We start from the raw sequence: 24,598 nt of genomic DNA on the forward strand, positions 1-24,598 counted from the left end.
ATTCTCTCTCTCTCTGTCTTTGTGATCTGACCGCTTGTGTATTCAGTAGTCTTGGGTGTAATGTTCCCCTGTCTGAACACCATCCACTCCTTTGATTGCTGTGAGTATCTCTCTGCCGAGGTGTGATAACGGGCAGATGGAAAGATTATCTGTAATCACCAGGCATTGTTCTGTGACTATATATGCGGTGCCTTTATGGAACCCTGCACTCACCTGACGAAGGAGGAAAGCTCCGAAAGCTTGTGATTTCAAATAAAGCTGTTGGCCTATAACCTGGTGTTGTAATACTCCTTACATTCATCCTGTGGATGGTACACACTGCAGCCACAGTGCGCCGGTGGTGAAGGGAGTGAATGTTTAGGGTGGTGGATGGGGTGCCAGTCAAGCGGGCTGCTTTATCTGGATGGTGTCGAGCTTCTTGAGTGTTGTTGGAGCTGCACTCATCAAAGATGTTTTCGTCACATGATCATGGGTGGGGCTATCAGCTTCCCTCAGCGCGACAGATACAAACCCGTTGCCTTCGATATTCGGGAGGGGGGAGGGGATTCAGTTGGAATATTGTACAGTTCATTGTTTAATCGGCAAACCGCTTGAGCCTGTATGGAGCGGCCCGGGATCTGCTCTGTCCCATGGAGCAGCAGCCTCCAATAATAAAGGAAATCTGTAACGTCGGGGCGAGGTTTTGTTGTGCTGTCGATGCCCGGTTGGGGAACATGATATTGCGGCTCTGAAGACGATGTGCTCGGCGCAGCTTCGGGATGCGAGCGGGTCCCGGCTGGTGCTGCTGGTGGAGCTGATCGTGAGCCTGGGCTCAGCGGCAGGAGGTAGGCTGGGGCTGGGGGCTGGAGGCCGGCTGGGGGCTGGGGCTGGGGGCTGGAGGCCGGCTGGGGGCTGGGGCTGGGGGCTGGGGCTGGGGGCTGGAGGCCGGAGGTAGGCTGGGGCTGGGGCTGGAGGCCGGCTGGGGGCAGGCTGGGCTGGGGCTGGAGGCCGGCTGGGGGCTGGGGGCAGGCTGGGCTGGGGCTGGAGGCCGGCTGGGGGCTGGGGGCAGGCTGGGCTGGGGGCTGGAGGCCGGCTGGGGCAGGAGGTAGGCTGGGGCTGGGGCTGGAGGCCATTGTGGGCCGGGGAGGAACGGGCGGATGAGCAGGCCATGATGTAAACACAGAGGGGAGAAACCAAGTAAACGAGGGGAAGGTTAGGTTTAAAAACAGAGAGAATTTAAGTAAACGATGTTTAAAATACATTTAAAAATGGAGATAAACCAAACAAACGAGATAAGTTTGCGGTTTAAAAGCCTGGAAACTGAAGATACTTGGCGGGGGGGTGTTTTATCTCCGGATGTAGTCTCCCCACAGCTGTCAGCTCCAGGAAAATATTAGGAGTGGCATTTCCACATACAAAAAACAAGAGATCCCAAATTCATCTGAACAAAGCGAACAGATTTGCTCTCTCTCCCCCAGTGTTTCTCTCTCTCTCCTTCAGTATTTCTCTCTACCTCTCACCCCAGTTTTTCTCACTGTGTCTTTCTCTCCCCCCAGTGTTTCTCTCTCTCTCTCCCCCCGAGTGTTTCTCTCTCTCTCTCTCTCTCCGCCCAGAGTTTCTCTCTCTCTCTCTCTCCGCCCAGAGTTTCTCTCTCTCTCTCTCTCTCCCCAGTGTTTCTCTCTCTCTCTCTCCCCCCAGTGTTTCTTTTTCTCTCTCTCTCTCTCGACCCATAGTGTTCCGCTCTCTCTCTCTCCCCAGTGTTTTTCTCTCTCTCTTTCCCCAAGAGTTTCTCTCTTCCCCCCGCCCCAGTGTTTGTCTCTCTCTCTCTCTTCCCAGTGTTTCTCACTCTCTCTCCCCGCAGTGTTTCCCTCTCCGCCCCCCCCCCAGTATTTATATCTCTCTCTCCCCCAGTGTTTCTCTCTCTCTCCCCCAGTGTTTCTCTCTCTCTCCCCCAGTGTTTCTCTCTCTCTCCCCCAGTGTTTCTCACTCTCTCTCCCCGCAGTGTTTCTCACTCTCTCTCCCCGCAGTGTTTCCCTCTCCGCCCCCCCCCCCAGTATTTATATCTCTCTCTCTCCCCAGTGTTTCTCTCTCTCTCCCCCAGTGTTGCTCTCTCTCTCCCCCAGTGTTGCTGTGGAAGCTACATCATCAGATAATTTAGAACAGAAATCGACAGTTTTCGAGAAGTAAAGGGAATTAGGGGTTATGCGGAGCGGGCAGGAAATTGGACATGAAGCTGTGTTCGGATCGGTCAATGCCCTGTGGGTGGCGGAGAGGGCCCAGGGGCTGTGTGGCCGGGTCCTGCTCCTACTTCTTGTGTTCTTCAGATTTGTGGTTGGGATCAGATCAGCCATGATCTTATTGAATGGCGCAGCAGGCTCGAGGGGCCGATTGGCCTACTCCTGCTCAAATTTCTTATGTTCTAACGGATGTTTTTTTCGAGCAGTGTGAGCCTGCTCTCCTCCCCCGTTAAAAGTGTTTTAAATAGTGCTACTATTGCTGGTACAGCTGGTTTATTACCAAGCAGATTAAAACAGATTATCTGGTCATAATCACATTGTTGTTTGAGGGATCTTGCTGATCGCAAATTGGCTGCCACATTTCCTACAGTAAAAATAGTGACTGCACTTCAGAAGTACTTCATTGGCTGTAAAGCACCTTGGGACATCCTGAGGTTGTGAAAGGCGCTATATAAATGTAAGTCTTTATATTTTTTGGAGGCCTGGAAGTCTTCTTCAGGGCTGTTCGTTTAACAGGAATAATTGTCGACTAAACATTTGTTGACAGAAGCAACATCTGTGATTTGATATATGGATATATGTGTTTACCTGGGATAAACTTATATTCTGCAGGTGTTTGAGGAGTGAGCTTTAATGGTTTTGATTTGTAACTATTTATACAACATCCTGAAGGTTATAGAATCATAGAAAGGTTACAGCATGGAAGGAGGCCGTTGGGTCCATCAAGTCCGCGCCAGCTGTATTCAAGAGCATTAACTGAGGATTTTGTCAGAATTGGTTCTGTAATAAGTGATAAATCCTTTGAAAAAACTGTATCTTGCTGCCACATCTGTCTATTTATATTAGAGGGTGTACTGGGCCACAAAGGAAACAATAACCATTCCCTATATTTTGTTTTAGATTGCTAGTATTTTCAATTTTTTTTCCTTTTATTTATTCGGCAACAACAGTTTTGCTACCAGGTCACTATCCAGACTTGAAAGCAACTGCGCATTTACAACTTTGCCAGTCTGTGAGAGTCAGCGGTATTCAAAGCAAATTATTAGTCTGTATGGTCTTGCCGGGAGGTCAGCCTGCCTATGTCCAGACTCCAAAATGGCAGTCATCTTCTGTCCGGAGGCCAGCATCTTGCTTGAGATAGCTAGATATTTATCCAGTGGTCTCCTGTTTCCCACCACTTTAAGTACTGCAATCAGAAGCAAAGGATGTGCCAAGCTATTCACAACTACATGATTGATTGATTGCTGTGTCATTCTGGACCCAGATGCTCCATAACTGGTGAACCTCAGTAAGGAAGCAGAGATCACTGCAGCCAGAGGGATTTGCACTACCTTTGAAGCTCCAGACCTAAATTATTCCAGACACCCATGAGGTGCAATGGACAGTCAGGAAGGAAGCCATTCTGTGAGGCCATCTAAGAATGTACTTACAGTACTCCAGTAATCGGCATCTTGCAGCTTCTGAGGGATGTGCATGGATCCCACAAGACTCAGACAGACCCCTTAAGAAGTCTTTGCAAGACAAAGTTAACCAAACACATCTCAGCCTGTGTTACAAGTAGGTCCTGGTCAATGAACCTTATTTGTATTTGGGTCCATTGGCCCTTCAACTACTTGATAATCATTGACCATTCTACACAATTCCTGTTGGGCAAGGACACTAATCTGTTCCTATGAAAGGAAAAGTTCAATCTCAGGTGTTGTTACCACCCAAGATGCTGATGCTCGTGGCCAGACTCATGAGAGGAATCTTACGCTTCCGTGATGGATTCAACTCTGAGGCCAGTTGAGGACGTTGGTCATTATGGTGCCTAGTTAAATATTGGTACCAACTCTGCTCATAGCTAACAGTTTTAAGCACACTGAGCACAAACTATTCCATTCTTTCTGCAGCCCAGATCTGCAATAGAAACTTTCAAGGTCCTGGTGCTGTATGACTGCGTTCACACTGAGGTCCTCATCAGGATGATTCTAAAAGGCATTCATGGTCGGGTCCCTCACCTTTGAGGAGCCATATTCCTCATCTGAAGAAGCCTAGCACCACTATTTAACCCAACCTTTTGCCGAGAGCAGATCTAAAGCCTAGGGCTAGGTCAGCAGTGGTGCACCTCGAGAGATAGTGAGTACCCAGGTTGTAGGAAGGGGGTGTGGTGCGAACCTGGAATCTGGATGAGCTTGCGTGAAAGCGGCACTGCTATTTGGTAGGAGCCACTCAGGGTAGGTGTTATCCAAATACAGTTGCATTTGCAAGCATAAAATCCACATCCCACTGCCTGGAACTGGGTTCATGCAGGCAGAGACTCTGCAACATGAAATGAAGGAGCTGCGAAAGCTTGCTGTGACTAGGGTTAGCACTGTCTGCATTGGGGCAAAAAGAGGCCTTTAAAGAGGGTTAGAGTGGAATGTCATCACCTTTTAAAGGTCAAAAATTTGTTTTTATATCCAGGGAAAAAAAATCTACTTTGCTGTTGGCAAAAAGCCAATAACCCTCGCCAGCTGCAGTAGCAATTCAGATAAAGGGTATGTGTGATTGATATATGGGCCTGGAATAAAGCCCAGAGGGAACCCAAAGTATAGAGTACATTTTGGAATTGTAGTTATTTTTGTCTTATATGTGGACCTGGTCACTAACTGGTATTTGCCATAAAATGGGAACATTTGGAAGCCGTTAAACCGAGAAACTTGGAGCAATTTATATGATTCAGGAGAAATTTCTTTACTCAGCGCGTGGTGAGAACGTGGAGCAGCGGAGGCAAATAGCAGAGGTGGGAAGCTAGAGAAGTACATGAATCACAGAATCATAGAAAGGTGACAGCACGGAAGGAGGCTTTTCGTCTGTGCCGGCTCTATGCAAGAGCAATCCAGCTAGTCCCATTCCGCCGCCCTATCTCCGTAGCCGTACAAATTTTTTCCTTTTAAGTACTTAACCAGTTCCCTTTTAAAAGCCATGATTGAATCTGCCTCCACCACCCCCTCAGGCAGTGCATTCCAGACCCTAACCACTCGCTGCGTAAATAAGTTTTTCCTCATGTCACCTTTGGTTCTTTTGCCAATCACCTTAAATCTATGTCCTCTGGTTCTTGACCCTTCTGCCAGTGGGAACAGTTTCTCTCTATCTACTCTGTCTAGAACTTTCATGATTTTAAATACCTCTATCAAATCTCCTCTCAATCTTCCCTGTTCCAAGGAGAACAACCCCAGCTTCTCCAGTTTATCCACGTAACTAACGTCCCTTGTCCCTGGAAACATTCTAGTAAATCTTTTTTGCACCCTCTCTAAGGCCTTCACGTCTTTCACTTCACCCACTTGCCCATCTTCATTTCCCAGGACTAAATCTAGAATTGCATCCCCTCTTGTAGGGCTTGTCACTTACTGGCTAAAAAAGTTCTCCTGGACACCAATCAAGAATTTTGCGCCCTCTGTGCTCCTCACGCTGTTTGAATCCCAGTTGATGATAGGGTAGTTGAAGTCCCCTACTATTATTGCCCTCTTATTTTTGCACTCAGAAAATTGCCTACATATTTGTTCTTCTATCTCCCTTTCACTATTCAGGGATCTATAGTACACTCCTAGTAGTGTGACTGTCCCTTTTTTATTTCTTAGCTCAACCCATATGGCCTCGATTAATGATCTATTTAGTATATCATCCCTTCTCACAACTGTAATTGATTCTTTAACCAATAATGCTACCCCCCCCCCCTCCTTTTTTTATCACCCACTCTATCCTGCCTGAAAACTCTATATCCAGGGATATTGAGCTGCCAATTATCCCCCTCTTTAAGCCAGGTTTCCGTTATAGCAATGATATCATGCTGCTATGTGTCTCTCTGTGCCCTTAGCTCATCACTAATACTCCTTGCATTGAAGTATATACCCTTTAATCCCATCAAATTCCTGTGTTGGAAATTATTTAACCTTTGCTTCTTTTGCCTTTCTGAGTCGCAAACTACGCCACTAACTGCTTTTCTACTTCTGGGCAATAAATATGGTCTGGCCAGCGATGCCCACTTCCTGAAAATGAATTTAAAATTGGACAGTTGACTCACTTCTTGGTGCGTAAAAACATCAGGAACTTGTCTAAATGACATTATGAGGACTTTGCTCCCACCAACCACCCATCAATTCCCTATTTATCCCTGAAAAATCAGGCATTGCAGAGCAAAAATTGTGAGTTAATGTGTCATTTTTTTGCAAAGTGTCATAGAAACATAGAAAATAGGAGCAAGAGTAGGCCTTTCGGGCCTGCTCCGCCATTCAAAATGGTCATGGCTGATCGTCTAACTCAGTTTTTTCCCCATATCCCTTTAGCATTAAGAAACATATCTATCTCCTTCTTGAATACATCTCATGACATCTAATCACTGCCTTCTGTGGTAGAGAATTCCACAGGTTCACCACCCTCTGAGTGAAGAAATTTCTCCTCATCTCGGTTCAAAATGGCATACCCCGTATCCTAAGACTGTGACCCCTGGTTCTGGATTCCCCAGCCATCGGGAACATCCTCCCTGCCATCTAGTCTGTCTAGTCCTGTTAGAATTTTATATGTTTCGATGAGATCACTTCTCATTCTTCTAAACTCTAGTGGATATAGGCCTAGTCGACCCAATCTCTCCTCATACGTCAGTCCTGCCATCCCAGGAATCAGTCTGGTAAACCTTCGTTGCACTCCCTCCATGGCAAGGACATCCGTCCTCCGATAAGGAGACCAAAACTGCACACAATACTCCAGATGTGGTCTCACCAAGGCCCTGTATAACTGCAGTAAGACATCCCTGCTCCTGTACTCAAATCCTCTTGCAATGAAGGCCAAGATACCATTTGCCTTCCTAACTGCTTGCTGCACCTGAATGCTCACTTTAGCGACTGGTGTACAAGGACACCCAGGTCTCGTTGCACCTCCCCTTTTCCCAATCTATCACCATTCAGATAATCTGTCTTTCTGGTTTTACAACCAAAGTGGATAACCTCACATTTATCCACGTTATACTGCATCTGCCATGTTCTTGCCCACTCACCCAACTTGTCTAAATCACATTGGAGCCTCTTTGTATCCTCCTCACAGCTCACATTCGACCCCAGCTTTGTGTCATCTGCAAACTTGGAAATGTTACATTTAGTTCCCTCATCCAAATCATTGATATATATTGTGAATAGCTGGGGCCCAAGCACTGATCCCTGCAGTACCCCACTAGTCACTGCCTGCAACCTGGAAAAAGACCCGTTTATTCCTATTCTCTGTTTCCTGCCTGTCAACCAATTCTCAATCCATGCTAGTATATTCCCCCCAATCCCATGTGCTTTAATTTTGCACAGTAACCTCTTGTATGGGACCTTATCAAAAGCCTTCTGAAAATCCAAGTACACCACATCCACTGGTTCTCCCCTATCCTACTACTTACCTCCTCAAAAAACTCCAGTAGATTTGTTAAGCATGATTTCCCTTTCATCAACCCATGCTGACTTTGTCCAATCCCATTAATGCCTTCCAAGTGTTCTGTTATCACATCCTTTATAATAGACTCGAGCATTTTCCCCACTCCTGATGTTAGGCTAACTGGTCTGTAATTCCCTGTTTTTTCTCTCCCTCCTTTTTTAAATAGTGGGGTTACATTTGCCACCCTCCAATCTGTAGAAACTGTTCCAGAGTCTATAGAATTTTAGAAGATGACCACCAATGCATCCATTATTTCCAGGGCCACTTCCTTTAGTACTCTGGGATGTAGATTATCAGGTTCTGGGGATTTGTCAGCCTTTAGCCCCATTAATTTCCCTAGCATTTTTTTTTACTAATACTGATTTCCTTCAGTTGCTCCCTCTCACTAGACCCTTGGTTCCCTAACATTTCCGGGAGGGTATTTGTGTCCTTTGTGAAGGCAGAACCAAAGTATGTGTTTAATTGATCTGTCATTTCTTTGTTCCCCATTATAATTTCCTCCATTTCTGGCTGTAGGGGACCTACATTTCTCTTCACTAATCTTTTTCTCTTGACATATTTATAGAAGCTTTTACAGTCAGTTTTTATGTTCCCTGCTAGTTTACTCTCATACTCTATTTTTCCCCTCTTAATCAATCTCTTTGTTTTCCTTTGCTGAATTCTAAACTGCTCCCAATCCTCAGACTTGCTGCTTTTTCTGGCAATTTTATATGTCTCTTCTTTGGATCTAATACTATCCCTAATTTCTTTTGTAAGCCATGGTTGAGCCACCTTTCCTGTTTTATTTTTGCGCCAGACAGGAATGAATAATTGTTGTAATTCCTGCACACGTTCTTTAAATATTAGCCATTGCCTATCCACCGTCATCCCATTTAGTAAAGTTCCCCAATCTATCATAGCCAACTCACACCTCATACTTTCATAATTTCCTTTATTTAGATTCAGGACCCGAGTTTCGGATTCGACTACTAAACTCTCCATCTTAATGAGGAATTCTATCATGATTTGGTCGCTTTTCCCTAAGGGACCACGCACAACAAGATTGTTAATTAAACTTTTCTCATTGCACAATACCCTGTCTAGGATCGCCTGTTCTCTAGTTGGTTCCTCAACGTATTGGTCTAGAAAACCATCACGTACACACTCCAGGAATTCCTCCCCCACAGTATTATTGCTAATTTGGTTTGACCAATCTATATGTAAATTAAAGTCACCCACGATTATGGTTGTACCCTTCTTGCATGCATCTCAAATTTCCTGTTTAATGCCCTCCCCTACATCTCCACTACTGTTTGGGGGCCTATAGAGAACCCCCACTAACGTTTTCTGCCCCTTGGTGTTTCTTAGCTCCACCCATACAGATTCCACATCGTGATTTTCCGAGCCAATATCCTTCCTCACTATTGCATTGATTTCCTTCCTTTACTAGCAACGCTACCCCACCTCCTTTCCCTTGCCTGTCCTTCCTAAATATTGAATACCCCTGGATGTTCAGTTCCCATCCTTGGTCACCCTGCAGCCATGTCTCCGTAATCGCAACATCATCATACCCGTTAATATCTATCTATGCTGTTAATTCATCTACCTTATTGCGAATGCTCTGCGCATTAAGACACAATGCCTTCAGACTTATCTTTTTAAGGTTGTTATTCATCTTAGTTTTATTTTGCACTATGGCCCTATTTGTTTTTCGTCCTTGCTTTCTCTGCCTTCCACTATTGCTTCTTCTCTTTCTGTCTTTTGTTTCTATCCTTGTTTCCCCCTCCTCCATCTCCCTGCTCAGGTTCCCAGCTGAACTGTCAAAGCCAGCTGAGTGCAAAAAGATTTGTTTCAACTTCTGGCTCTCTTAGTCCAGTTCTGGGTATTTCAGGGGATTTCTTGTAAGGCTTTACTAAACCATAAAGCTGAGAGTGCCATAGCTGCCGCTTTTGTTCTTTCACGGTGGGACACTCAGACGTCCCAGTATCCGCCGCTGTAAAAAAGGCGGCGGACACGTGCGCGGCGGGTTGGAGTTGCAATCCCCGTATTTTACTCTTTTAAACCCCGCCCCCCCCGAGGCCAATGGCTTCGGTCTTCCCAATATTTAACAGGAAGAAATTTCTGCTCATCCAATACTGGATGTCGGACAAACAGTGTGACAAATCAGAGGCTGTGGAGGGGTAGAGAAATGTGGTGGTGAGGTAGAGTTGGGTGTCGTCAGTTTACATGTGGAACCCGACGTGTTTTCGGATGGTGTCGCTGAAGGGCAGCGTGTAGATGAGAAATAGGAGAGGACCAAGGATAAATCCTTGGGGGACTCCTGACGTAACGGTGCGGGAGAGGGAAGAGAATCCATTGCAGGAGATGCTCTGGTTGTAACTAGATAGATAGGAATGGAACCAGGCGAGGGCAGTCCCACCTAGCTGGACAGGAAATGGAAGTGTTAGCACCCCGTGGGGACAGCAACCACAGAATGATAAAGGTGGAATCATGGTCGGGGAGTCAGAAATACCTAAAACCAGGAACCAGGTACATAACTTTAAAAGGGCTAAATTCAATGAAATGAGGAAACAACTAAAGCAAATAGATTGGAGGAGGTTGTTGAACAAAACAGCAGTAGAAATAAAAATGGAACACCTTTAAAGGTATAATGCTGAGCGTGCAGGATCAATACATTCCCAAAATCAACAAACTCAGACTAAACAAACTTACCCAAAATGGAACAGCTAACAAGTTAAAAGTGAGAGAAAGAGGAAAAGTACAAATTCTGCAGGGAGAATGACTGGGCTCAGTAGGATGAATAAAGGACGGAACATTCAACTTTGACTCTCTAATTTACATAAATGATCTGGATTCAGAAACTCGATGCAAAGTGGTCAGTTTTTCAGATGATACCAAACTAGATAGGGCAATGGAATAGGAGGGGGCAGCTCAGAAATTACAAAATGATTTGGACAAAATATGTGAATGAGCAGAACAAGAGCAGATGGAATTTAATGCAGACAAATGTAAAGTGCTACACATAGGAAGAAATGAAAGACGACACATGTAGTCCATGAACGGTGTTGAAAATAGCACTCTAAACATGTCCAATCAATGCAGAGCAGAAGTCAACAAAGCCTATTGAACAACATATCAAAAGAGTAGAATATAAGTTAGAGGAGGTAATGATCAAACTGTATAGTGCCCTGGTCAGAACGTACCTTGAATAATGCGTCCATTTCTGGTCGCCAAGAAACGAGAGATTCAAACGATGGGGGCAGTGCAGAGAAGAGCCACGAGTCTGATTCCTAGTGTCAGGGTTCTTTTGGGGAAAGACTGGCGGAACTGGAAAGGAGGTGACTGAAAAGTGACCTTTTAGAGATAATATTGTTAAGGGTATAGAAAATATTGATCTGGAATATTGCTTTAAATTGAACAGTAGGAGTAGAATAAGGGAAAACAGGTTCAAACTAGAGAATTTTTCTTCACACAGAGTGATCAGCATGTGGAATAAACGTTCAGATGGAGTAGTGGAGGCAAAAAAAATCTAGAATCATGTAAGTTACAATTGAGTGCTACAAATGAAAATGTTAGGATCTTTTTGGTTGGATCAATTAAGGTGGGCTGAATGCCATCCATAAGGATCCTGTGATCCTCGGGTAGGCAAGGGTAAAATGGGACAGCAAGCAGGAACTGGGAGAGGAATTAGGGGAGGCAAACATAAGAGCTGGGAGGTAGGTTTTAGGGAGACTATTGAAGGGAAAGAGGTAGCGAGAGGGAGGTGTTTAGGGAGAGCGTTCCAGAGGAGAGAGGTGATGACTGAAGGCTCTGCCAACATTGATGAGGGGGAGTCAGAAGAGCAGAGGGTGCGAGCTGGGATGCAGGGTTGCAGAGGCGTGGTAACATGCTGATGGACAGGGGACCAGAAGAGATCAGCGAGGGCAGGCGTGATGGATGAGTGGGATTTCATACGGGCAGTAGAGTTGTGGATGAATTGTGGCTTAAGGTGGAGTTCGGGAAGCCGTCAAGGAGAGCGTTGTAGAAGTCAAACATGGGGGTGAGGTAGGGCAGGAATTGGGCGATATCCCAGAGACGGAAGTTGGGAGATCTTGGTGAAGGCCTGGATGTGTGGTTTGAAGCTCTCTTTTGGGTCAAGCAGGTCAATAACGTTACGATTTTTATAGTTTTATCACAGTTTCATAAGCAGTTGTAAAAACTCTTTAAGCCTTTTATCAATAATTTTCTCTACTCTGCTATTTACTTGTATTTGAGCCTGCACTACAAACACAGCACTAGAAAATAGGAATTACACCAAGATAAAAATTCAGAAGTTTGAAAGAGCAAAGAGAAACCTAGTTAATTTGTACTTGGAGACATTGCATGAAGCTGGACATGAAAGATAAGAAAATGTTTTCAAATTTAGCCTTATAATATTGAAAATCATGGGCTGCACATGGCTGATCTCCCAGGAGGGCTAGTTGTCAGATTGAGTGCCTCCCTTGCCGGCATGTAGCAGCACTGGCAGGGAGCACAGGTTAAGACTCGCAGGCTCACAGCCCCTGATTTAATTTAATAGATTGGAAATCAGGAGTTGTGGACCAGCGATCCCTGTGAGCACCTGATCAGAGAATCGGTGCAAGTACATCTCCAAGAAGATAGTGCCTTACCACATCCCCTTGACATTCAACGGCAATACCATCACCGAATCCCCCACCATCAATATCCTGGGGGTCACCATTGACCAGAAACTGAACTGGACCAGCCACATAAATACTGTGGCTACAAGAGCAGGTCAGAGGCTGAGTGTTCTGCGGTGAATGACTCACCTCCTGGCTCCCCAAAGCCTTTCCACCATCTACAAGGCACAAGTCAGGAGTGTGATGGAATACTCTCCACTTGCTTGGATGAGTGCAGCTCCAACAACACTCGAAGCTTGACACCATCCAGGACAAAGCAGCCCGTTTGATTGGAACCCCATCCACCACCCTAAACATTCACTCCCTTCATCACCGGCGCACTGTGGCTACAGTGTGCACCAGCCACAGCAACTCGCCAAGGATTTTTCGACAGCACCTCCCAAACCCGTGACCTAGTAGGACAAGAGCAGCAGGCACATGGGAACAACATCATCTGCACGTTCCCCTCCAAGGCACACACCATCCCGACTTGGAAATATATCGCCGTTCCTTCATCGTCGCTGGGTCAAAATCCTGGAACTCCCTTCCTAACAGCACTGTGGGAGAACCTTCACCAAACGGACTACAGTGGTTCAAGAAGGCGCCTTCTCAAGGGCAATTAGGGATGGGCAACAAATGCTGGCCTCGCCAGCGACGCCCATATCCCATGAATGAATAAAAAAGAACCTGATTTCTCGATACTCATTCCTGGTGCTCGAAGCTCTGCGCAGGATCGCTAAATGGTGAAGCGTGTCCCATTTTGTACCATAGTGCTTCATTTTTTCACGTCCACAAACGTACACAACCCAATGCTTTTTAACATACGGGTCCGTGCAGGGGCCGAAACTGTCCTGGCATCTGATTCTGGTGTCAGTGCCAGGATCGACTGCTTGCTGACCCTGGCAAACTCTCTGGGGTCAGGGAGCGATCACCAAGGTTACTAAGGGTACATCCCCCCACCACACCCCCCATCCATAGAAACATCTCGCAATATGACCAATCAGCCCCCTTTATAAAGGGAACGAAAAATCTTTAAACTCTTCTGGAGTCCAGGCCAAGCTTGACGAGGTTTCGCCCCAAACAAAGCCCTGTGGAAACTGGTGGAGTAGGCTGGGACCCTGCTTGTCCAAGCCCTGGTCTAATTCCCAGCCCTTCTGCCCCACTCTTGCCAAACGTACAGCGAGATCATGCTGGAAAGGCTGCGGATGTTCGTCCCACTGCATTCACATTTGGCTTTTTACCATTTCCTGATTAAGAGCTGCCTGAATTCAAAGTAAAAATCTTCCTTTTCCCACTGAGGTTGCTTGACGGTGTCCCAGGTCACTGCTCTCCCTTCATCAGCTGCTGCAGACACTTGGGACTGAGAGCTGTTGCTTTGGTGATCTGCACTTTGGTCAGGACCATTCATTGGGGCCTTGAAGGAGCATCAGATTTCACTCATTTAGCAAAGCAGTAACTCTCATCAGTTCTGGTTTTCTTTTGGGTATTCTTTGCTTTGTAAGAAAGTGCTCTGTCGAAAATTGTCTCATTCATTACCTGTTGGTCATTAAATAATTTTCCTTTGGTGAGTATCTAAGAATTTTGAGAGTCCTGGTGAACTCTCTCCTGTTTCAATAATATGCACCCCGATGTGGGTGTAAGAGTTGGGAAAATTGCAGCAACACAACCAAACTTTGCAACAATGAACAACTCTGTCTGAGGCACATTATCTATCATCCAATTCCTGATATATAGATGCTGAAAATCAACTATGTTTTCTTTTAATGTGTTGTGATACCCAGTTCCATCGTTCAGTGTTATTGATCCAATCAAGCCCAGATGTTCTGATATTCTTCAGTTTACACCCGACTGGTTGCAGTGCTGACCTGAATGCAGGCATGTTCAATTTTCTGAGGTCAGTTCATTATCATATTAGTACGTAGCATCAGGTACAGATTTGGATGTGTACAGGGAGTGCACTAGTGCTGGGAGTGGAAAACTAAGGACAGGTAAAATTTAAAGCAATGCAAGCAATTAATGGGCAGTGTGAGAGAGGGATCAAAAATCCTTACAGATTTAGGAAAGAGCCAGACCCATTACTCTCCTTTCCGTAGGCTGAAGGGAAAGACGGCTAAGAAGTGACAGGCAAAAGAAACCCATTGAGTAAGTAGGACTGCATGTCACTGGGGGAGAAGCCGGGCATCCAATCACCTGTTCGATGGTTGCTGAAGTGGAGGGTACGGCATAAGGACGTTGTGAGGAGGGTTGCCCTCTCTGCCACTTAATAGCAGCACCCCCATTGGCCAGCACTGCAACATGCCCCCCGCAAAGAAGTGGGGCCAAGTTTCAGGATACAAGTGATTGTTACTGATATATTAGCCCTGTGCTGCATGGTAACTGCAGGTGTTCTTGCAGCAGATGCCACAGCTCATAGAGTCATAGAGTCATAGAGTTATACAGCACGGATAGAGGCCCTTCGGCCCATCGTGTCCGCGCCGGCCATCAGCCCTGTCTACTCTAATCCCATATTCCAGCATTTGGTCCGTAGCCTTGTATGCTATGGCATTTCAAGTGCTCATCCAAATGCTTCTTGAATGTTGTGAGGGTTCCTGCCTCCACAACCCTTTCAGGCAGTGAGTTCCAGACTCCAACCACCCTCTGGGTGAAAAAGTTCTTTCTCAAATCCCCTCTAAACCTCCCGCCTTTTACCTTGAATCTATGTCCCCTTGTTATAGAACCCTCAACGAAGGGAAAAAGCTCCTTAGTATCCATCCTATCTGTGCCCCTCATAATTTTGTACACCTCAATCATGTCCCCCCTCAGCCTCCTCTGCTCCAAGGAAAACAAACCCAATCTTCCCAGTCTCTCTTCATAGCTGAAGCGCTCCAGCCCTGGTAACATCCTGGTGAATCTCCTCTGCACCCTCTCCAAAGCGATCACATCCTTCCTGTAGTGTGGCGACCAGAACTGCACACAGTACTCCAGCTGTGGCCTAACCAGTGTTTTATACAGCTCCATCATAACCTCCTTGCTCTTATATTCTATGCCTCGGCTAATAAAGGCAAGTATCCCATATGCCTTCTTTACCACCTTATCTACCTGTTCCGCCGCCTTCAGGGATCTGTGAACTTGCACACCAAGATCCCTCTGACCCTCTGTCTTGCCTCGGGTCCTCCCATTCATTGTGTATTCCCTTGCCTTGTTAGTCCCTCCAAAGTGCATCACCTCGCACTTTTCCGGGTTAAATTCCATTTGCCATTGTTCCGCCCATCTGACCAACCTATCTATATCGTCCTGCAGACTGAGGCTATCCTCCTCGCTATTTACCACCCTTCCAATTTTTGTATCATCAGTGAACTTACTGATCATACCTTTTACATTCATATCCAAGTCATTAATGTAGGCCACAAACAGCAAGGGACCCAGCACCGATCCCTGTGGTACCCCACTGGCCACAGGCTTCCAGTCACAAAAACAACCTTCGACCATCACCCTCTGCCTTCTGCCACTAAGCCAGTTTTGTATCCAAAGTGCCAAGGCACCCTGGATTCCATGGGCTCGTACCTTCTTGACCAGTCTCCTGTGGGGGACTTTATCGAAGGCCTTACTGAAATCCATGTATACCACATCCACTGCGTTACCCTCATCCACACGCCTAATCACCCCCTCAAAAAATTCAATCAAATTAGTCAGACATGATCTTCCCTTGACAAAGCCATGTTGACTATCCCTGATTAATCCTTGCTTCTCCAAGTGGAGACTAATTTTGTCCTTCAGAATTTTTTCCAATAATTTTCCTACCACTGATGTTAGGCTCACTGGCCTGTAGTTCCCCGGTTTTTCCCTACTCCCCTTCTTGAATAATGGTATTACATTAGCGGTTCTCCAGTCCTCTGGCACATCCCCTGTGGCCAGAGAGGTTCTGAATATATGTGTCAGAGCCCCCGCAATCTCCTCCTTTGCCTCACACAGTAGCCTGGGATACATTTCGTCCGGGCCTGGGGATTTATCCATTTTTAGGCCTGCTAAAACCGCCAATACCTCCTCCCGCTCGATGTTAATATGTTCGAGTATATCACAGTCCCCCTGCCGTATTTCTATGTCTACATCGTCCTTCTCCATAGTGAAAACAGATGCAAAAAATTCATTTAGAACCCCTCCTACATCTTCCGGCTCCACACACAGATTGCCATTTTTGTCCCTAATGGGCCCTATTTTTTCCCTAGTCATCCTCTTACCCTTAATATACTTATAAAACATCTTAGGATTTTCCTTTATTTTGCTCGCCAGTGTTATTTCATGGCCCCTCCTTGATCTCCTAATTTCTTTTTTAAGTATCCCCCTGCACTTTTTGTACTCCTCTCGGGCTTCCTCCGTCTTTAGCCTTTTGTATCTGCCAAAAGCCCTCCTTTTTTTCCTAATCCATTCTCGTATATCCCCTGACATCCAAGGTTCCCTGGAGTTCTTGGAACCACCCTTGACCTTTACGGGAACATGTTGCCATTGTATGGTCTCAATCTCCCTTCTGAAAGACTCCCATTGCTCCGATGCGGATTTTCCTACAAGCAGCTGATCCCAGTCCATTTTGGCCAGATCCTGCCTTATCCTATTAAAATCGGCCTTCCCCCAATTTAGAACCTTTATTTCCGGCCCCTCCCTGTCCTTTTCCATGACCACCTTAAATCTCACCGAATTATGGTCACTGTCACCAAAGTGCTCACCTACTAGCACTTCTTCCACTTGGCTGGCCACATTCCCTAGAATTAGGTCCAGTACCGCCCCCTCTCTTGTAGGACTTTCTACATGCTGGCTCAAAAAGCTCTCCTGGATGCACGTTAAGAATTTTGTACCCTCTAAGCCTTTTACACTCTGAGTATCCCAGTTAATATTGGGGAAGTTGAAATCCCCCACTATTATTACCCTATTATTTGCACAATTTTCTGAGATTTGCCTACATATCTGTTCCTCTATCTCCCCCTGACTGTTTGGGGGCCTATAGTACACTCCCATCAAAGTGCTTGCCCCCTTTTTGTTTTTAAGCTCCACCCATATGGCCTCATTAGAGGAACCTGCTAATACATCATCCCTCCTTATGGCAGTAATTGATTCTTTAATTAATATTGCGACCCCCCCCCTCCTCTTATACCTCCCCCTCTGTCTCGCCTGAAGATTCTGTACCCCGGAATATTGAGCTGCCAGTCTTGCCCCTCCCTCAACCATGTCTCTGTGACAGCAACAATATCATACTCCCATGTGTTTATCAACACCTTCAGTTCATCCACCTTATTCGCAAGACTCCTTGCATTAAAATAGATGCCATCCAGCCTTGCCCTTACATATTTGCCCTGTCTTCCAAGCTGACTTGTTTTTTTCTCTATATTTGGCTGCACATCACCCCCTATTGTCGCTCCACTCTGTATCCCATCCCCCTGCCAAGTTAGTTTAAACCCCCCCCAACAGTGCTAGCAAACCTCCCCGCAAGGATATTAGTCCCGCTCTGGTTCAGGTGCAACCCGTCCGACTTGTACAAGTCCCACCTTCCCCAGAAGCAGGCCCAGTGATCCAGGAAACTGAAACCCTCCCTCCTGCACCAACTCTTTAGCCACGCATTCATCTGTTCTATCCTCCTATTTCTATACTCACTAGCCCGTGGCACTGGGAGTAATCCAGAGATTACAACCTTTGAGGTCCTGCTCTTTAATCTGCTACCCAGCTCCCTAAATTCTTGATGCAGGACCTCATCTCCCTTCCTACCTATGTCGTTGGTCCCAATGTGGACCACGACCTCTGCCTGCTCACCCTCCCCCTTGAGAATGCCCTGTAGCCGCTCAGTGACATCCATGACCCTGGCACCAGGGAGGCAACAAACCATCCTGGAGTCACGTTTACGGCCACAGAAACGCCTGTCTGTTCCCCTTACGATAGAATCCCCCACCACTATAGCTCTTCCACTCTTTTTCCTCCCAGCCTGTGCAGCAGAGCGACCCCTGGTGCCAGGAAGTTGGCTGCTGCTGCCTTCCCCTGATAAGTCATCCCCCTCAACAATATCCAAAGCGGTATATTTGTTTGAGAGGGGGACGGCCACAGGGGACCCCTGCACTGCCTGCCTGCCTGCTCTTCTTACTCTGCCTGGTGGTCACCCAATTACTTCCTGCCTGTACAACCTTTACCTGCGGTGTGACCATCTCACTAAACGTGCTATCCACGACGTTCTCAGCATCGCGAATGCTCCTTAATGAATCCATCCGCAGCTCCAGTGCCGCAATGCGGTTTGTCAGTAGCTGCAGCTGGATACATTTCCCGCACACATGGTCGTCAGGGACACCGGAAGGGTCCCTGATTTCCCACATAGAGCAGGAAGAGCATAACACGGGGCTGGGCTGTCCTGACATGACTTACCCTTTAACTAATTAATTCAAATTAAATGAATCCCACCAATTTCACTGCAATTAAAAAGGTATACTCAAGGGCCCTTGCTCAACAGCAGTCCCCCACTACACAACAGAGACCAGAGAATCCACAAACTCTAACCTTAGACAAATTCAGCAGGAAAATACTCACCAGCCAATCACTTACCTCTTCCTTGGTGACGTCCCACTTGGATTACTTTTTGCTTCTTATTTATCTTAGGTCCAGGAGTTAAGTCCCTGTGATGTCGCACAGTAGTGGTCTCTTGTTGCAGGTCTGCTGCTGCTTTTATTCCACAATCTCAGTCTTCTACTCTCAGGTCCACTACCGCTCTGCAGGAAAAGCAAGGCAAAGCAGCACCTCCTTCCCCCACTTCACCAAACTCCCACACTCACCGCACTCTCAGCACACTGTGTTGTCCTCACACCGTGCTGTCCGCACTGACAGGCCCCTGTATTTCTACAGTTGAGACTCAGATGAGTCAGGCCTGCCCCACCTTCAGGGACCAAATTGAATCTAGCTAACCAATTAACTTGCTACAGCAGCTCTCTGCTGATGCCTGACAGAAACTTAGAAATTTAAACTTTTAAATTGACCTTAAACAGTTGAAGCAATATGCACTAGATTTAAAGAGATTAACCCTTCAACTCGCACACTCACCGAACTCTCAGCACACTGTGTTGTCCTCACACCGTGCTGTCTGCTGACCCAAACCCTAAGAAGGCAGTTCCCATGCTCAGTGCCAGGTAGGTGTATCAGGGTTTCCCGATACGGTTGGCAGCATCTTGGTGGATGCAGTCAATCAGAGTACACTAGCTGTGCTTTACCCTGACGTTCCTTTCTTTCATGCATTGCCAGTGAAAACAAGACGTAATATGACTAGGATACCTTTAAAGAAAGCATCCAACATTTCAGTTAGTCAGCCATTCACATATCTTAAGAGTCAGTAGTTCTAGCTCCTTTGGGAATAAGAGCGTCTGCCTGCACTAGTCGCCTGTCAGTCTTTCTCAAACTGGAGGGAAATATACAGAGGTGCCCCCCCAGGGGTCAGTATTAGGACCACTGCTCTTTTTGATATAAATGACCTGGACTGGGGTGTAAAGGGCAGAATATCAAAGTTTGCAAATGACAGGAAACTCGGAAATGTTGTAAACAGTAGGGACTACTTTTTAAAAATTCGTTCATGGGATGTGGGCGTCGCCGGCAACGCCAGCACTTATTGCCCATCCCTAATTGCTCTTGAGAAGGTGGTGGTGAGCTGCCTTCTTGAACCGCTGCAGTCCGTGTGGTGAATGTTCTCCCACAGTGCTGTTAGGAAGGGAGTTCCAGGATTTTGACCCAGTGACGATGAAGGAACGGCAATATATTTCTAAGTCGGGATGGTGTGTGACTTGGAGGGGAACATGCAGGTGGTGTTGTTCCCATATGCCTTTTGCCTTTGTCCTTCTAGATGGTAGAGGTCGCGGGTTTGGGAGGTGCTGTCGAAGAAACCATGGCGAGTTGCTGCAGTGCATCCTGTGGATGGTGCACACAGCAGCCACGGTGTGCCGGTGGTGAAGGGAGTGAATGTTTCGGGTGATGGATGGGGTGCTAGTCAAGCGGGCTGCTTTGTCCTGGATAGTGTCGAGCTTCTTGAGTGTTGTTGGAGCTGCACTTATCTAGGCAAATGGAGTGTATTCCATCACACTCCTGACTTGTGCCTTGTAGATGGTGGAAAGGCATTGGGGAGTCAGGAGGTGAGTCACTCGCCGCAGAATAGCCAGCCTCTGACCTGCTCTTGCAGCCACAGTGTTTATATGGCTGGTCCAGTTAAGTTTCTGGTCAATGGTGATTCCCAGGATGTTGATGGTGGGGGATTCGGCGATGGTAATGCCGTTGAATGTCAAGGGGAGGTGGTTAGACTCTCTCTTGTTGGAGATGGTCATTGCCTGTCCCTTGTCTAGCGCGAATGTTACTTACCACTTATGAGCCCAAGCCTGGATGTTGTCCAGGTCTTGCTGCATGCGGACACGGACTGCTTCATTATCTGTGGGGCTGCGAATGGAACACTGTACAATCATCAGCGAACATCCCCATTTCTGACCTTATGATGTAGGGAAGGTCATTGATAAAGCAGCTGAAGATGGTTGGGCCTGGGACACTGCCTTGAGGAACTCCTGCAACAATGTCCCGGGGCTGACATGATTGGCCTCCATGTTGGAACCATCTTCAGCTGCTTTATCAATGACCTTCCCTACATCATAAGGTCAGAAATGGGGATGTTCGCTGATGATTGTACAGTGTTCCATTCGCAGCCCCACAGATAATGAAGCAGTCCGTGTCCGCATGCAGCAAGACCTGGACAACATCCAGGCTTGGGCTCATAAGTGGTAAGTAACATTCGCGCTAGACAAGGGACAGGCAATGACCATCTCCAACAAGAGAGAGTCTAACCACCTCCCCTTGACATTCAACGGCATTACCATCGCCGAATCCCCCACCATCAACATCCTGGGAATCACCATTGACCAGAAACTTAACTGGACCAGCCATATAAATACTGTGGCTACAAGAGCAGGTCAGAGGCTGGCTATTCTGCGGCGAGTGACTCACCTCCTGACTTCCCCAATGCCTTTCCACCATCTACAAGGCACAAGTCAGGAGTGTGATGGAATACACTCCATTTGCTTGGATGAGTGCAGCTCCAACAACACTCAAGAAGCTCGACACTATCCAGGACAAAGCAGCCCGCTTGACTAGCACCCCATCCTCCACCCTAAACATTCACTCCATTCACCACCGGCACACCGTGGCTGCTGTGTGCACCATCCATAGGATGCACTGCAGCAACTCGCCATGGTTTCTTCGACAGCACCTCCCAAACCCGCGACCTCTACCATCTAGAAGGACAAAGGCAAAAGGCATATGGGAACAACACCACCTGCACGTTCCCCTCCAAGTCACACACCATCCCGACTTAGAAATATATTGCCGTTCCTTCATCGTCACTGGGTCAAAATCCTGGAACTCCCTTCCTAACAGCACTGTGGGAGAACATTCACCACACGGACTGCAGCGGTTCAAGAAGGCAGCTCACCACCACCTTCTCAAGAGCAATTAGGGATGGGCAATAAGTGCTGGCGTTGCCGGCGACGCCCACATCCCATGAACGAATTTTTAAAAAGTCGTCCCTACTGTTTACAACATTTCCGAGTTTCCTGTCATTTGCAAACTTTGATATTCTGCCCTTTACACCCCAGTCCAGGTCATTTATATCAAAAAGAGCAGTGGTCCTAATACTGACCCCTGGGGGGGCACCTCTGTATATTTCCCTCCAGTTTCAGAAAGACTGACAGGCGACTAGTGCAGGCAGACGCTCTTATTCCCAAAGGAACTAGAACTACCGACTCTTATGATATGTGAATGGCTGACTAACTGAAATGTTGGATGCTTTCTTTAAAGGTATCCTAGTCATATTACGTCTTGTTTTCACTGGCAATGCATGAAAGAAAGGAACGTCAGGGTAAAGCACAGCTAGTGTACTCTGATTGACTGCATCCACCAAGATGCTGCCAACCGTATCGGGAAACCCTGATACATCTACCTGGCACTGAGCATGGGAACTGCCTTCTTAGGGTTTGGGTCAGCAGACAGCACGGTGTGAGGACAACACAGTGTGCTGAGAGTGCGGTGAGTGTGGGAGTTTGGTGAAGTGGGGGAAGGAGGTGCTGCTTTGCCTTGCTTTTCCTGCAGAGCGGTAGTGGACCTGAGAGTAGAAGACTGAGATTGTGGAATAAAAGCAGCAGCAGACCTGCAACAAGAGACCACTACTGTGCGACATCACAGGGACTTAACTCCTGGACCTAAGATAAATAAGAAGCAAAAAGTAATCCAAGTGGGACGTCACCAAGGAAGAGGTAAGTGATTGGCTGGTGAGTATTTTCCTGCTGAATTTGTCTAAGGTTAGAGTTTGTGGATTCTCTGGTCTCTGTTGTGTAGTGGGGGACTGCTGTTCAGCAAGTGCCCTTGAGTATACCTTTTTAATTGCAGTGAAATTGGTGGGATTCATTTAATTTGAATTAATTAGTTAAAGGGTAAGTCATGTCAGGACAGCCCAGCCCCGTGTTATGCTCTTCCTGCTCTATGTGGGAAATCAGGGACCCTTCCGGTGTCCCTGACGACCATGTGTGCGGGAAATGTATCCAGCTGCAGCTACTGACAAACCGCATTGCGGCACTGGAGCTGCGGATGGATTCATTAAGGAGCATTCGCGATGCTGAGAACGTCGTGGATAGCACGTTTAGTGAGATGGTCACACCGCAGGTAAAGGTTGTACAGGCAGGAAGTAATTGGGTGACCACCAGGCAGAGTAAGAAGAGCAGGCAGGCAGGCAGTGCAGGGGTCCCCTGTGGCCGTCCCCCTCTCAAACAAATATACCGCTTTGGATATTGTTGAGGGGGATGACTTATCAGGGGAAGGCAGCAGCAGCCAACTTCCTGGCACCAGGGGTCGCTCTGCTGCACAGGCTGGGAGGAAAAAGAGTGGAAGAGCTATAGTGGTGGGGGATTCTATCGTAAGGGGAACAGACAGGCGTTTCTGTGGCCGTAAACGTGACTCCAGGATGGTTTGTTGCCTCCCTGGTGCCAGGGTCATGGATGTCACTGAGCGGCTACAGGGCATTCTCAAGGGGGAGGGTGAGCAGGCAGAGGTCGTGGTCCACATTGGGACCAACGACATAGGTAGGAAGGGAGATGAGGTCCTGCATCAAGAATTTAGGGAGCTAGGTAGCAGATTAAAGAGCAGGACCTCAAAGGTTGTAATCTCTGGATTACTCCCAGTGCCACGGGCTAGTGAGTATAGAAATAGGAGGATAGAACAGATGAATGCGTGGCTAAAGAGTTGGTGCAGGAGGGAGGGTTTCAGTTTCCTGGATCACTGGGCCTGCTTCTGGGGAAGGTGGGACTTGTACAAGTCGGACGGGTTGCACCTGAACCAGAGCGGGACAAATATCCTTGCGGGGAGGTTTGCTAGCACTGTTGGGGGGGGTTTAAACTAACTTGGCAGGGGGATGGGATACAGAGTGGAGCGACAATAGGGGGTGATGTGCAGCCAAATATAGAGAAAAAAACAAGTCAGCTTGGAAGACAGGGCAAATATGTAAGGGCAAGGCTGGATGGCATCTATTTTAATGCAAGGAGTCTTGCGAATAAGGTGGATGAACTGAAGGTGTTGATAAACACATGGGAGTATGATATTGTTGCTGTCACAGAGACATGGTTGAGGGAGGGGCAAGACTGGCAGCTCAATATTCCGGGGTACAGAATCTTCAGGCGAGACAGAGGGGGAGGTATAAGAGGAGGGGGGGTCGCAATATTAATTAAAGAATCAATTACTGCCATAAGGAGGGATGATATATTAGCAGGTTCCTCTAATGAGGCCATATGGGTGGAGCTTAAAAACAAAAAGGGGGCAAGCACTTTGATGGGAGTGTACTATAGGCCCCCAAACAGTCAGGGGGAGATAGAGGAACAGATATGTAGGCAAATCTCAGAAAATTGTGCAAATAATAGGGTAATAATAGTGGGGGATTTCAACTTCCCCAATATTAACTGGGATACTCAGAGTGTAAAAGGCTTAGAGGGTACAAAATTCTTAACGTGCATCCAGGAGAGCTTTTTGAGCCAGCATGTAGAAAGTCCTACAAGAGAGGGGGCGGTACTGGACCTAATTCTAGGGAATGTGGCCAGCCAAGTGGAAGAAGTGCTAGTAGGTGAGCACTTTGGTGACAGTGACCATAATTCGGTGAGATTTAAGGTGGTCATGGAAAAGGACAGGGAGGGGCCGGAAATAAAGGTTCTAAATTGGGGGAAGGCCGATTTTAATAGGATAAGGCAGGATCTGGCCAAAATGGACTGGGATCAGCTGCTTGTAGGAAAATCCGCATCG

At 47.0% G+C, this 24,598-nt stretch overlaps 1 protein-coding gene across 2 annotated transcripts in view; it reads left to right on the forward strand.

Annotated features, from left to right (window-relative positions):
• The first annotated feature begins 496 nt into the window (after nucleotides 1–496).
• Nucleotides 497–24,598, forward strand: part of LOC137323069 (nectin-3-like) — a 140,286-nt gene continuing 116,184 nt past the window's right edge. For both annotated transcript variants that reach the window (XM_067986470.1, XM_067986471.1), the window contains exon 1: nucleotides 497–824. In XM_067986470.1, coding sequence (XP_067842571.1) covers nucleotides 737–824 — 88 coding nt within the window. In that variant the 5' untranslated portion in view covers nucleotides 497–736. The remainder of the gene's footprint in view (nucleotides 825–24,598) is intronic.

This window comes from Heptranchias perlo, chromosome 6 (assembly GCF_035084215.1).
Source record: "Heptranchias perlo isolate sHepPer1 chromosome 6, sHepPer1.hap1, whole genome shotgun sequence".
NCBI lineage: Eukaryota > Metazoa > Chordata > Chondrichthyes > Hexanchiformes > Hexanchidae > Heptranchias > Heptranchias perlo.